The sequence below is a fragment of the Sinocyclocheilus grahami genome, unplaced genomic scaffold (assembly GCF_001515645.1).
Source record: "Sinocyclocheilus grahami isolate Dianchi unplaced genomic scaffold, SAMN03320097.WGS_v1.1 scaffold639.1, whole genome shotgun sequence".
Classification (NCBI taxonomy): domain Eukaryota; kingdom Metazoa; phylum Chordata; class Actinopteri; order Cypriniformes; family Cyprinidae; genus Sinocyclocheilus; species Sinocyclocheilus grahami.
In genome coordinates, this window is record NW_015505818.1 from 542895 (window position 1) to 558905 (window position 16011).

At 35.5% G+C, this 16011-nt stretch overlaps 2 protein-coding genes across 3 annotated transcripts; both read left to right on the forward strand.

Annotated features, from left to right (window-relative positions):
* The first annotated feature begins 7120 nt into the window (after positions 1–7120).
* LOC107558295 (weak neurotoxin WNTX33-like) lies at positions 7121–11912 on the forward strand. 2 transcript variants are annotated; one of them, XM_016241942.1, is made up of 4 exons: positions 7121–7141; positions 11045–11097; positions 11206–11328; positions 11550–11912. In XM_016241942.1, the coding sequence occupies exons 2-4, from the start codon at positions 11046–11048 to the stop codon at positions 11660–11662; spliced, it is 288 nt and encodes a 95-aa protein (XP_016097428.1). In that variant the 5' UTR covers positions 7121–7141; position 11045; the 3' UTR covers positions 11663–11912. The 2 variants fall into 2 exon arrangements, with proteins under 2 accessions (XP_016097428.1, XP_016097427.1); XM_016241941.1 differs by lacking the exon at positions 7121–7141 and adding an exon at positions 10021–10073.
* On the forward strand, positions 7975–8783 carry LOC107558297 (CD59 glycoprotein-like). The gene is made up of 3 exons (XM_016241943.1): positions 7975–8026; positions 8156–8278; positions 8409–8783. The coding sequence occupies exons 1-3, from the start codon at positions 7975–7977 to the stop codon at positions 8516–8518; spliced, it is 285 nt and encodes a 94-aa protein (XP_016097429.1). The 3' UTR covers positions 8519–8783.
* Positions 11913–16011: the final 4099 nt, after the last annotated feature.

The following is a 16011-nucleotide window of genomic DNA, read 5'->3' on the forward strand; positions in this document are numbered from 1 at the left end:
TTTTTGTTAATGATGTGATTTACTTGCTTTTTAATACAGATATCATACAAATACATACATTCTCACTTCACAGAAAATTTTTTATCTTTGTAAATTATTTGAAAAACATATATACAATATTACCAATGAAATGCAATAGAAAACTATGTACATGTAGAAACATTAAAATGAACGAATCACAAACTGAAACATACTGCAATATTATTAGTGCATATCATTTGCATACCAGTAGAATATTACTAAGACAATACAATGCGGTTACAAAGTCTGGAAATAAACAAAGTTTTAGAATTTAAAAAAACGTAAACAACATATATGATAAATAATTTACTGTATATCTCAAATAAACAAAATAATAATATAAATACAATAATCATTCAGATAAAATGATATAAAATAAAAATATATAAAAAAAATCAAATTTGACTCTGTCATCACGCTGCAAAAATGATTTTTTTGTCTTGTTTTTCCCAGTACAAATTTCTAAACATTCTAACATCAATATACATTTACTCAAGAACCAAAAATGACTTAAGATATTACAATTCAATTTATGCTTAAAATAAGAAAAAAATCTGTCAGTGAAGTTAAAGAAGAAACATAAATCAAAGGGAAAATAAGATATATTTTTGTACAGCCTATTGACACATTTTTTTCTTTTTTAAGCATAAAATGTAGATTGTTTTTCGCTCAGAAAACAAGATTTAATATCTATTCAAGTCATTTCGCTTTTCAAGTAAATGTCTCTTGATTTATGCGTTTTTAGATAGTTGTAATGAAAAACAAGACAAAATACTAAGAAAAATCAATTAACATGGGCTTTCAGTGACAGTGCTCATAGAAAAATCTCAATAGCCAGCAAATAAAATATGGTGAACTGCAACTGACTGCCATATTATCTTTACATAACATGTTTTTATGTTACATAATTAATCACTGCTAGATCAAGTGACTGCCATCGTTCATTTCATCTTATCAGCCAGTTAACTAATCCACGGGCAGAGCTAAATTAAACAGACATTAAAACCTTGCGCACACATGTACCTTGGACTCAGAATAAACAGCTGGTCACACTAACTGGAACATTTCAAATTCAGTAAATGAACAGATTCAGACTCTAAACAACCAGCAAAAAGTAGTTAATATCTCATAAAGTTCACATCAACAAACCTCTTACAGACAAATAATAATATGTCTCTTAGTCTCAAACCTGATATTTATCACCTGTCCCATCGGGCTCTTGTGTTCCTCAACTTCGTTTGACACAATATTGAACTTTCCTGCCAATCCTCATAATCAAAGAAAACATTCGTCATTTGTATCAAACTGTCCGTCATCTTCTTGTAAGACTCACTGCATGCAATACTGTTTAACTGACCTTTCTGACCTTTGCTTCAGTGTTAGTTTAGTATAACTGAGATAGCAACATTTCTTGTCATTTTATTGTGTTTTTGTCATATTTGTTAGTTATTGTGTTTTTTAAAAATCTATTCATTTTTTATAAATTTTTATTTTAGTTATTTTGTACATAAAGTTAAACTAAATGAAAATGAGCAATAATAATAAAATAATTTGAAGTTTTTTTTTTTTGTTTGTTTTAGTTTAATAAACTGAACAATTGAAGGGGAGCTGATGCTAACAATCATATTCATATAAGATAAAAGAAAAGGAAAGCTATTCAAACATGAATCCCCCATCAGGCTCTATAAGAACATCTTGTGGACTATTGTTTTGCATTTTATTTAAATAAAAATGTAGGTTTTGCTGTCATGATGAACAAAATTTTAATGTATATTTAACCCAATGCTGAAAACTTCCGTAATGGACTTGTGCCATATTAAAAACAAGTGGTTTATTGTAGTAGAGCAGGACAGAACAGGATCTTGCTCAAGCACATGATACGATCAGTACTGATGATCTGAAGCAAATGCATGAGTAAACAATGACCAAACACAGTGGCCTCATTTTAGCACAATGAACAGGTTTCAAACACTTTGGGAATTCCTAGTTAATATATGCATGTGATATATGACTCTGATTGTGCAAACTCTGATTTGGTGATGATGCATGCACTGTGCGTTGCAGGATCTGCACTGAAGTGCAACCACTGCGTTCCTCAGGGTGGAACACGCCGCACACAAACTCAAGAGACTCGTGGCTTTGGAAAAGATGCTTGTATCGCGGATTCAACTTCCCTCCCTGTGAGTTTAACCTTCCTGTCAGCTTCCCACTGTAGAAAAATACAAACGCATAACTTTATTTGAAAATGTTAACCTCAAAATTTCAAATTTAATTCACAATTACATTCAATTCAAAATTCACCACAAAACTTGAAACATACAAATATAAAAATAAAAATATTTTTATATAAAAATATAAAAACCAATTCAAATAATCATTAATAAAAATAATAATTTTATCGCAGTGATACTAAAACAACACTGACATGGACGCTAATAAACTGAAGCAGCTGTAATGTTATTCTTTACATTGTAAATGCTCTATTTGTGATTAGATAAAATCATGACATGCATAAATGTCAAATATGTTTTGATTTCTCTGTTTCTTCTAGTCATGGGCTTTCGGAGATGCAGCAGTATGGCAGAGTGTCTTATTCTCCAGAGTAACACCGCCATGAAAGTTAAATGCTGCCATTCGGACATCTGCAATAACATGGTCATCATTTAGACCAACGTCTGTCAACGCTAATAAACCTTTCAAGGTTTACAATATTACAGATGTTCACTACAGTCTTACTTAAAGATTTTGCCCAACAATAAATATTATGATACATAATATGGGTTACTGATGTTTGTGATTTATTTTAGCATTTGCAACAGATGAATGATTGAATATGTGAACAGTTTAAATAAAACGTAAATAATTAAAATGTAAGATTTTGAAAAGATGTACTTTTCTGAAATTCTAAAGTGAAATAAAGTTATTGCACCAGCTAAATGGCCAGTTCCTTATTAATAACAATGACTCTCAAAAATCAAGATACAGATCGTATTGCTTTTACGTGAATAAATACATACAGGTTTCCAGTTTCAACATTTGTTCTTCAGACATTCCCTGTTAAATACATATCAGCTGTATGCAAAGTGACCTACAGTGCTCGACCACTGAAAATGGATTCAACTACTTGCATGGAGCAACACTGAGGTTCCCATTTCTCTGGGATTGAACCATATATGGCCTTAAAAATGAAGTTGCTTAAGAGCCAGAATCTAAAAGAATATTAAGATATCTTTACAAGTTACAAGCACACAAACTATAGAAAAAGAATTTTTTTAGCACTCAGACAGTAAAGTTAGATGCAATTGTTTTTACAGAGGGAAACAATATACATGTCAAGTTTCAACATTTTTTGTTCTTCGTACATTCCTCTTTTAAAGAAGAAGTCTCATCTGTCTGTATGCAAAGTGGCCCACATTTGGGTTTTGACCACTGAAAATGTGTGAAATGTAACAATTTTACTCTTAGAGCCATACTGATATCCCAGTATCTCTGGAAATGAACCTTGAAAAATAAGGATACCCAAAGAAAAGCTTGTCAAGAACCAGAATTTAAAAGGCATGCAACCTTTGGTGGAAATGTGCAAAAAGTGTCACCATTAGAATATAATGCAACAAGGATTGCTGAAGTCAACCGATTCTATTAAAGAGGTCATAATGCCCATTTTCCACAAGTTGATATGATTCTTTAGGGTCTTAATGAAAAGTCTGTAACATAGTTTGGTTCAAATTTATCAATGGTAGTGTAAAAAAATTTTTTTACCCTCTAAAAACAGCTCTTTTCAGAGCACGCATTTTTGTAGCATTTACCTTTAAATGTTAATGTGCTCTGCTGACCCCGCCCCTCTCTTCCATGCCGCTCTCTGAGGGATTGTTTACGTTAGCGCATTCATCATGAAACTTGTTTTTTTTTACCCTCTAAAAACAGCTCTTTTCTTTTCATTTTTGTAGCATTTACCTTTAAATGTTAATGTGCTCTGCTGACCCCGCCCCTCTCTTCCATGCCGCTCTCTGAGGGATTGTTTACGTTAGCGCATTCATCATGAAACTTGCTAATTAGCACATTATTAGGAAAGGCGATTTGCCAAGTTTCGTTAAACGTAATGTAAATGACGACTGCTATGTTCATTATTACATCCAACAACAGAACACCTCAATCGCTTAGTGAAAAGTGACGTGACATGTGACCAAGTATGGTGACCCATACTCAGAATTAGTGCTCTGCATTTATCCCATCCAAAGTGGGTTCTCTCACTCTCTCACACACACGGAGCAGTCATTTTTGCTGCGGCACACGGGGAGCAGTTGTATTGAAGGTGAAGCACTGTACATTCACTCCCCCCACCTACAATCCCTGCTGGTATGAGACTCGAACCCGCAACCTTTGGATTACGAGTCCGACTCTCTAACCATTAGGCCACGACTTCCCCACAAGGAGTCATTCTTGTCTACATCTGCTCCTGCGGTGAAACAAAGGCGGACTGATGACAGCTCACTCAGGGCAGGTCTGAGGTAAGACGCTAGCCCAGTCTGTGCTGAAACGCTACTGTTAATCAAACTAATGTGGGAGGGGCCTGACTGTGTGACGTCACACAGACAGGCATCTGAGATCGGCTCGATTTGAGAAAGGGGAAAACATTTAACCAGAAAAAAAAAAACAGTGGGTGGATTTTTATCATTATAGGGTGGTTGTGTACACACACTGCCAACACACATTTCAGTTCAAACAACTTGTAAAAGTGCATGTAACATTATATGACCCCTTTAACAGATCTATCAATCTCAGTGTAAAAATAACATAATGATGCTGTAATCTTTCTCTTTCACCCTGTATTTTGGCTCTAAATCTCAGGTGAGAATTGTCATTTTGACCCCCCTCTACAACATATTCACCCATGCCATTTAATATTTTGGCTTTCTTCGTCATTTATGTGTCACATCCACAGTTGAACCCACATATAGATAGACTGTTATGCTCACTTTGTGAGGAGTTATGAAAAAGTGACCCATATTGAGAAATATTTCCTAATGATCGTAAAAAATAAATAAAGAAATAAATAATTTATACCTTGGCCTGCAGCGCCCCGTCTGATGTTACTCTCACCTCAAATCTCTACAATTGTCTAAACTGTTCACTGCATACTGTGACCATTACTGTATACTGACACCTATTTGTATAAAGTAGATGAAAAGTACAGTAGATGAAACTGTACACATTATGCAATGTAAACAAACATTTTTAAAGGGGGCATAACACACACAGTTTCACCCAATCTCATGTTAATCTTGAGTGCCTATAGAGTAGTACTGCATCCTTCATATCTCCAAAAAGTCTTTAGTTTTATCATATTTATAAAAGAAAGATACAGCTTTACGATTCTCTCCGGAAAAAGCCGAGCTCCTGGAGGCGCGCCGTGGGCGGAGCTAAAGAGTGACGAGCACCTGAGCACCGAATGCCAACAAAACAGACATATGATGCCGTTTCACTTACCGTCTGCAGTTCTGAATCATGACCGGGATCTTTTATTGCTGGGACTGCTCCATCTTTCAGTATCAATCGATGTGCAAATCCAGTGCTAATCCAGTGTCAAACTGGGCCTTGTTTATAAAACGTTCATCAACAAACACACTTGTGAAACTCTGTTGCTGCCCCGGAAAAACAAACTGTATCCACTGTTTACATAACGCTGGGTTCTTTAGGAAGCTGAACAAAGTTATCGTTCCCTTACAACCAAAAACACAATTCTTGTGTCGTGATCTCGACGCTCTGGTCGATGCGTGCGCGGGCGCGTTCTTCCGGGAGAAATGCCCATATAAGGAGTTCCACCCTCGTCTACGTCATGAAGAGCCACGATCGAAAAAAACTCTCAGAAACTTGTGCGAACCCGGGAAGTACTTTAACAGTGTAAACAACTCTGAATGTATGAAACAGCATTGTACCTCCCCTTTAAGACTACACCATTGTTGCATAATATAATTATTTTGCATGTTTAAGCAAGTGGCAAACAATTTGTCTATTTTTGCTGCATGTGCAATGTGCAAATTTCTTTTCTGGACATCTAATAGAGACTGAATGCTTTAGACCGTGTAAGAATGAACATCTGCTCTTGCCCAACACATCATCCTACAAAACATTAACATTTTATCAAATGTACCCAAGGGTGCAGGGTTGATTGTGACATTGGTGGGGAAACTTAAACTCTTACCTTATGTTCTCAATCTGTCCATGCATCAAATGCATGTCATTAAAAAAGTGCAGTTTGCTGGCATATTAACTTAAACTTCTCTGCTAATTTCAATGGTGTGACCCATTTCAGATGTGGCCAAAATTACAACAACTGTAGTTAAAGGGGGTCATATGATGCGATTTCAATTTTTCCTTTCTCTTTGGAGTGTTACAAGCTCTTGGTGCATAAAGAAGATCTGTAAAGTTGCAAAGACTAAAGTCTCAAATCCAAAGAGATATTCTTTATAAAAGTTAAGATTCAGCCACGCCTACCTAAAACGGCTCGTTCTAACACGCCCCCACATATCTACATCACTATGTGGGAAGATTTGCATAACGCCACCCAAATGTTCACACAAAGAAAGAAGGCGTAACTTTTATTCTCGCTGTAGTATTGTTGTTGCCGCCGCCATGTCATGAAGGCGCTGTGTGTTTCTTTGTGAAAGCAAAACTACTTTGTTCGGCTTTCCAAAAGAGGACGATATCTGCTTCGTCATGCCTAGAGCTGATCCGTGCTGCTCGCTGAGGAAATACATCAACTTTGAGCTGTGGATCGCCGGATCGGCTTTCACCGCGGATGAAGCGGAGTCCAGGCCAGTGTCGTCACATGTGGTTGCCGCAAGCCCTCCGGATGCTCCTTAGTCGAATCCACCGGCCGCGCCGTTCTCAAGCCCGCCGCCTCTGCTAATAAAAACGGTACACAGCCACATGTACCGGTAAACCAATAAAAGCAGCACTTGTCATTTGTGTTTCTAGTTTCTTTGGCCTGAAATCAACACCAAAAAAATCTTGTTTCCAGGATTCCTGTAAGTTCACATGCAGGCAGCATCACAGTATATAAGGGACAAACACAGGTGTGTATGAACCAACTTCTTCTCAGCTCTGCTTCACAGTCAAGGTACGTTTACACACATTCTGTAACTTTTCTTTGTTAAATTCACTGCATTAAGTTTATCATAAGATTAATTTAGCATTTTTAATAGGAGAATTGTAAGAAAATAAAACGAGTTTCAGACAATGAAGAACAGTTTTCTCTTTGAAAGCAGAAACTCTTAGGATCTAAACTCCTTTAGTTCTCTGGTTCATCTAGATAGAATAATAAGGCACTGAAAGATAATTTAACAATAATTCTGAGTAAGTTGTTAAGGTGCAGACCATTTCTCACCTCAAAATCAAAATAATTGTACATTTTGCATTGTGACATGACACATTTACAATATTCTTCTTACATTCTTAGTATTATTATGCAATTAAAAAAATTAAAATTGCAATTATGAGAATCATCCTTTAAAATCAGCTAAATAAATTCAACAAATATTATATTTATTATCATATTTATAATATTATGTTATTATATTTAATATTATAATATTAAATATTATATGCTATATAAATACTTTATGAATAGAGCATCATCAAATTGATTACAATATAAAAAATCCACAATGATACAAAATTATTGAATATTCATAATAATAATAATAATAAAATAATCCAGAACTGTTCTAAAATGTTTTTAAATTTCTATTTTATTAAACAATGTATTTTAATTTTAATTGAACAATTAATAAACACTGAAGCTCAAATGTGTGACCTTTTTTTTAATAATTTTTTTTATGCAAACTATATACATATTGTTGTATTTTGGAAATTGTGTAATATCCTGTGACATGACATATTGTTAAAGCCCTAGTCAGATTAGTCAATTGATTCGTTTTCCACTTTATTAGGATGATGAAGGTTCTGCTGTTGGCTCTAGTTTTCTCCCTGGTGTTAGAGAATGGTATGTTTAAAGCCAAACTGCTGTTTCTGAACGGTTTTAGATAAGAAACCTTATCTAAAGAGTCTAATAATCTGTCATTTAAAGTGTCATAAAATCAATAGTTCATAATCAGCCTAATACCTGTTGTAGGCTTCGCCCTGATATGTTATAACTGCGTCCCCGGGACTCCTGGAGGAAGTTGTGTGACCACTCAGGAAACGTGTGGCTATAAAAAAGACACTTGTGTATCGGCCAGATTCACCATCTCTCCCTGTGAGTTTCTTATCTAAAATGATCACGTGTACAATAGATGTCGCTTTTAAGATAAGCTTTAGGAAGACTTTCACACAAACACATGAACAATGACGCTCGTTTACTTTTATATTCTTTTCCATTCCTCTAGATTCTCACTTCCGGAGGTGCATTAGCATGGCAGACTGCATGATTTTTCAGTCCAGTCCCAGTATTAAAGCCAAGTGCTGTCAGGCGGACCTGTGCAACACCCCGATCTAGGATGGCCGCCTTGTTATTGCTCTGTTACAGGTCAGCAGATGTGTTTTTGCGGGAGTGATAGACTATGCAAAAATCGATTTGTTTTAGATGGAAAGCATATTTGCAATGATACTGGGTGATAATATGCTTTTAAACGCCAATAAGCCATATCCAGCTTATTTTGTACTGCGTAAGTAAACAAATAAAAGTGACATCATTTCCATAGTACATTATGCAATGTGACATTTTTAAAGGTTTCAAAACAGTATGACGTAACAAACGGTTATTCTCCAGAGTATCAATCGAGTTTAGCAATTCTGAACTGATAATAAACCTTTCATGTTTACAATAATATAGATGTTTAGAGAGGCTTCACTATCTGTCTTATTTACAGATTTTGTCAGACAATAAATATCATGGTTTACCAAAAGAATTGATGATGGTGATTAATTTCATTTAATTCATTAAAAAAAAAAATTTCTCACTTTATAAAATAAATAAATATGTCAGAACTGTATGTTGTCACAGACCTTTAATCAGCAGTAAATCAATGTAAGCCTGCAGCTCCTCGTCCAGACAACCTGGTGTCGCTCTCAATCGCCTCAACTATTTAATGCATACTGTGACCATTACTGTACACACAAAAAAAAAGCAGATGAATAGTACAGGTGAAACTGTACACATTATGCAGCGTAAACAAACATCTCTAAGAGTAGCATCCCTTACCATGCCATGTATTACAAATACCATGGTTAAATTACTATAGTTACCATGGTTTAACTATAGTAAGCATGTTTTTTTTTTTTTATTTGTGGTAAAACCATGGTTAATTTTCGTTAGGGATGCTACATTGTTGTTGCATTGCATTGTCATTATGTTGCATGTTTAAGTGAACGGCAAACAATTAGTCTATTTTTCAGTCTCTATTTTGTGTGCAATGTGCGAATTTCTGTTCTGGACATCTAATAGCGACTGAATGCTTTAGAGCACACAAAGGGCCAAAAATCAGACCTGACTGGTGGCCATGGGCCAAAAGTAAATGTTGCATTATATCCAACTATATTATATTAAAATGCACATTTGTAAATTCACTTTTATTCTCTATACGTTTTATTGCAAAGGCCCTGGTTGGGCATCTTTTGCTTTAGACCATGTAAGAGCGAATAACTGCTCACGCGCAACAAAATTATCCAAAAAACATCTACATGGTGACATTTTATTTACCTATATTCCGGTCAGGTTTGCGCAAGCACAGTAAAAAAGATAACAGAAAACAATGAATCTTTGTTGCTGAACTAGAAAAGACCAGAACAGAACAAAACAAAAAGGTTACACAACCACATGGCCCAGTAAACCAGTAAAAGGGACGCTTACTGTATCATCTGAAACTTAAGCCAAGAGCACACAGTGAACAAACACTTGTGTTGTGGTACAAGTTCTTTGGCCAAAATTCAAAACGGAATTTCCAAATTCCTGACAAAGATTCCAGGAAATTTACAGGCAGCATCAGAGTATATAAGGGACAAACACAAGTGTGTATGAACTCACTTCAGCTCAGCTCTGCTTCACAGTCAAGGTACGTTTACACAGCATTACGCAACTTTTCTTTGTTAAATCACACTGCATTATGTTTATCATAAGAATAATTTAGCATTTTGAAAAGGAGAATTGTAAGAAAATAAAATGAGTTTCAGACAATGAAGTACAAATTAACAGTGTTTTCTCTTTGAAAGCACAAACTCTTAAGATCTAAACTCCTATTGTTCTCTGGTTCGTCTAGAATAATAAGGCACTGAAAGATAATTTAACAATAATTCTGGGAAAACTGTTGAGGTGCTGGTAATTTCTCACCACAAAATCAAAATAATTGTGACATATTTAGATGACAAATTAGCTGTATTTCTCCTCACATTCTCAGTATTATAATGCAATAAATGTAAAAATAATAATAATTGCAATTCAGTTAAGAGAATCATCCTTTAACATTAGCAAATTAAACTCAACAAATATTACTGTGCTATATCAATACATTCTTTAATAAATTATAATCAAAATAAATTATCAAAATGTCACAATGTAAAAGTCACAGACACAAACAACATATTTTCATTGAATATATAATAATAAATTGAACAATAACAAAACATGCATTTGAAAAAATATGATCCAGACTTGTTTTAAAAACTGACATGTTTTAAAAGAAAAAAAAAAACATAATTATGTTAGACTCATATGCTTGCACTCATATCGCTGACTACATATAAATGTTTTAAATATTCTGTTTTATTAAATAACGTGTTTTATTTTGTATTTAATAATACAAAATAATAATTAATAAACATGGAATCTCAAACGTGTGACCTTCTGGGTTTGCCATTTTTGATGCACCATTACTATATCTGATGCTAAATTAAATCTGTCTAAGCTTTCATTTTGGTTGAACTACACAGTGCAATACATACTGTCGCTATCCTGTATTGTGATATTTTGTGACACATATTGTTTCACCTCATAGTCAACTGATCAGTTTTCCCCTTTATTCAACAGGATGATGAAGGTTCTGCTGCTGGCTCTTGTTGTTGTCCTGGTGTTGGAGAATGGTAGGTTTATGCTGTCTTATCTAAAGAGTCTGATTGTGCAAAACAATAATGTGTCATTTAAAGTGTCATAAAAAGCATTTTTTCATAATCAGATTAACTGTGTTGTAGGCTCTGCCCTGATATGTCACAACTGTGTCCCCCGCACACCTGGAGGACGTTGTGTGACCACGCAGGAGACGTGTGGCTATAAAAAAGACACTTGTGTATCGGCCAGATTTACAATCTCTCCCTGTGAGTTTCCTATTATTATCACGTGTGCAATGAACTTTGCTCAAAAATATATAAAGACTTGTACAGAGAAAAACATGTCAAGATGAGCAAAGAACGTCTCGGTTACGTATGTAACCCTCGTTCCCTGAAGGAGGGAACGGAGACGTCACGTCGGAGGACCGACGAAATTGGGATCTCGCTTAGAGGGACCTTTTCTTATATATTCTAATCCATTCCTCTAGATTCCTACTTCTGGAGGTGCATTAGCATGGCAGACTGCATGATTCTTCAGTCCAGCCCTTATATTAATGTCAAGTGCTGTCAGACGGACCTGTGCAACACCGCTGTCATTTAAACCCACACAACTCAATGCATATCAAGCCATAAAGGGAAAAATGACCCAAACTGGTAACATTTAAGTAGCGCATGTCACACATATGTACATTAGTATAAGTATTTTTTAACGCAATACCAAATATTAGTTACTGTTGAGTAATAGGATGTTGCACAACATGTAAATTAGTAATAGGGTGATTCTGTAACTATGGGCACTTTTTTCATATGTGTATACTTCATACTAAAACAAAAAATTTGCATGAACAAAATGCTCCATTATGGACATGATTTTGCTACAGCTGTTTATCATTTCAACTGTGTCTTCACGTCTGAGTGTTTTGCTCGTTTGTCACACAACAGATGCAAAATTAATAAACTGTTCATAAATGACCCTTCACTAATGTGCAGTTGGTCATACTGGTATTATATGTTTAAAAAAATGAGAATACTGTGCACAATATAGTGCAGGACTAGTATGGTAGCACTAGTATACAGGTCTGTTTTGAACTGCTTGATTTACACTCTTAAAAATAATGGTTATTTATTGACATTGATTGTTCCATTAAGCACCTTTAACATCAATAGAATCTTTTCATTCCAAAAAAGGGTTCTTTAGATTTTTTAATTAAAAAGAAACAAAATGGTTCTTTTAAGAGTTGTAAGTGTTAATGTTTGATATAATATTACGTATTGCCGAGATTGTTTAATGAACAGTTTAGTTTACGAATGAATCAATAGTTAACCTTACAAGGTCGTTCCATGGTGGTACTCATTCTTACAAAATAATGGTCATTCAGCTGTGCTCTCAGACTGCACGCAAAACAAACATTTTGTACAATGCACCCAGTGAAGTCCGATTCACAAACAAATGACTCTTATGAGCTGGTTCATTGTAGTGAATCAAAAAACATACCAGTGCACCAGTTGACCTGAAACAAGTGACTCTTATGAGCCGTTTTTAATAAATAGTTCAAGAACGAGTTTCTGGGTTGACTCAGTAACAATTCCCTATAAATAGAAAGCATTCACATAGAGAGCTTTCTTTTAAATGTAAGCGAAATGCGTCAAGAAAAATGTAGGCCTGTCAAGCCCTAATTATAATATCAGCAACATCTTTTCAAAATCCAATTAATTTATAATATTGTGTTGTGATAATGAAACAGAACAAATACTCTCACAATACATCTTTTTATATTCCACGAATCTTTCCAACATTCTTTTCTGCACTGTCCAAAAAAGAGATAGCATGTAATTCATTCATCTGTCACAATCAAAACTTGAAGGTCAAGTCACATCCACTGCATTGTGGGATATTGTGCTCTGTTGTATACTGCACACTTCTGGCTTTTACTGCAGGTCATTCTATGCAAACATCAAATTCACATAATGTACACAGTAGACTTACTATATACAGCTGATCTAGTAAAAGTAACATGCATTGGATCACTAATACTGAACCCAAAACAGTCCATTTAAGAGCCAAAGAGAAGCTTTTAGAGCAGTAAATGGCTCATGCCTCTAGAGGGCACTCCATATTTATGGTCAATGTTTCTCCTGGACAGGTTGGGCTTGTGTCGGGATGGTAACCCTCATTCTGCAAACCCCACCCTTGGTAGTTAAGCTAACTCGGGTTAATTAGTATTGTGCTCCATGACTTGGGTGGGTCAGATCAGAGAAACACTGAAAGTTGTTGTATTGATGAATCAGACTGAATGCATTACACTGCTCATGCTGATGCATTTCCTAACAGTTTCTTCTCAATAGATTTTTGTTCAGATAAGAACAAACAAGACACACCTTCATATACGTCATATACTTCATCCTGATGACACATTTAGTTGTGACTGCCTATTTATTTTGTATGAAGTCATAACTTATGTTCTTTCCCACTCTCTGTACTGTATATATTATGAAATATATGAACCAGAAAGGATTTAACAGAGAAAAGCAACTTACTGTCTTGATGTCAAAACTAGGTTATGTTCCTTTGCCCAGTCATTTTTTTTTCTTTCCTTTTAGGTCATCAATTGCAAGATATATCCAGTATAGGTGTGATCATCAGTATCATGTAAAAAAAATATTTATAAGAAGAAAGAAAGACTAATACAAGTGGTATGAGAATCATTAAACTATTATACAGTTGTGTCAGATAATCACTGGGATGGTAATGGCCAAATATAAAGATTATCATCATTATATAAAAGTACTTGACCGCAGAATGATGCCATTGGCCAATCAAGATCTTCAGAGAGATGTGTGAGAATAAGAGATAATCTTTAATGCATTTAGTCAGGTGTTTGCGTAACTGTGAACTTTTTAACTTTTGTGAACACTGAGGTTTTCTCTTCCTATGCAATGGTTTTACGGAAAACCACATATATTACTTAGAAAAGTTACTAGTGACCTGATGAACTTCCTCTGACTTTTCACCTCAATTGCATTCAGTTGAATTTGAGTTAATAGAATGAGGCACATTACAAAGAGCCTCAAAGAACCTTAAAAACAATGACAGCCAAAAAATCAGCAAAAGCTCAAATTTAACAGCTCAATTAAATGAAATGACATTTCTGTGTTGTTGTGGCTTATATTAAAACATGAAATATGGGAACATATCAAAGACATTCTCATTCTATGGACCATTGGTCAAAAATGTGGATACGCCTGTGAGTGCAGGATGATGTCATCAATAATGCCAACTTTTAGTTAAAAGACAAAGCTATCAGACACGGAGTAAAAGCCACAAAACTCCAAATTTGATTTGATGATATCTAAAAAATAAGCTTGATTAAACCGCTTTTGATAGTCTTCAACCCTGATTGTGGTTTTAACTGTTTGCTGAATAATAATTTGACAGAATGCAATACACACGGCTTGTTCCTATTGCATAACACAATGCTGTGGTGGTACTTTAAGGAACATTTACACCCCTTCAATGAAGGCAGGGTTTGATCCAGTAAACTTAAAAATGAATACATCTTGAAAGGGGTGGTGTATTGCTTGGACATTGCAGTTTCACTTCCTCTACACTATTTTTAGGGTTGAAAGGGAAAGTATTGCTCTGGTGCGATAACCCAGTCCTTTCTTCTCTATGAATTCAGGAAGAATTTATAATGTTAGAAATATCAAGAAACATTTCGAAAGTTAAATATCAAGGTTGTACAGTAAGTGTTTAAATACCACATGTTGATCAGTGAACAATCATAAAAACTTTTGGATTGAACAAGTGTAGGGAGACTGGGGACAATTACAGTACATATTTAACATTTTCATCCATAGTTCACATAAAACTACAAATCCACTTAATTTGGTTCCAGGCACATACAAGAAACAATAAGAGTATCATTAAAATGTTTACATTGTGAAAGACTATCATAATTTTAAATTTAATGCAAATCCTCCCATAAATTAAAAAAGAAGAAATGTTTATTAACTAATAGTATTTACTGTAATATTCAAAGTGTAAGAAAATTTGTGACATTGACCATGTAAACTATAAAAAAGGGATTGCCTACACTGAACAGATTGATGATGGACAGATAGTAGACAGATCGATAGATGATATATCTAGGGGTGGGCGTCGATGGGAGTGACCATTAACCAGGAGCGGGTCTGGTAGCCAGGGATGGCACCAGCCCCCGCTGAGATCTGGTTTGCCACCCCAGGTGCCTCCTACCAGATGTCTTGCAATTGGCTTGTTTTGATTACATTTCTAACTGTATCTGGCAGTGGCGGATCCTGGCATGGGCAATATAGGCAGCTACCTAGGGAGGCTTTCTTCTCTTCTATGTACTTAATTTTAGGCGGTTTCTATAAAGTTATCTTAATGACAAATGTCGAGAGCTCAGTAATGTAACGATAGCACATCCATGTAATATGCGAGCACAAGCGATTCCCTTTCATGGGAACTTCGAACTGCATCCTCTAGGGGTCGCTATGGGGGAACGCCTCGTCGTAACCCGTGTCTGAAGCATACATTGAAAAAACACCAACTCGTTGGCCGGCGACAGCCATGACTTCACTACCGGTGCGACTATAGTATAAATAGGCGCCGGGAGCACACATCATTCTCTTCTTCGTCTTCATTGACTGTTTTGTTTGAAGCGGGCATTTCTGTGGTAAGAGCGATCTCTATTCATCTCATTATGGCGAGCACTAGCAAAGCATTTAAGGATGTGTGCATTCGTGTTGATGTTGTTTAACATCTGATGACACACACGATCTATGCGTTATTAGTCCTTGGCGAAGAGCACGCACACGATGCCTCCGAGGGGGCAATCGGCTTGCACTGTGAGCGTTTTTTCCAAGGGAAAAGCTCCGCTCTCGTTTGTCTCTCTTTTCGAGGAAAGAGGGGCAGCCATCTGCTTCCCG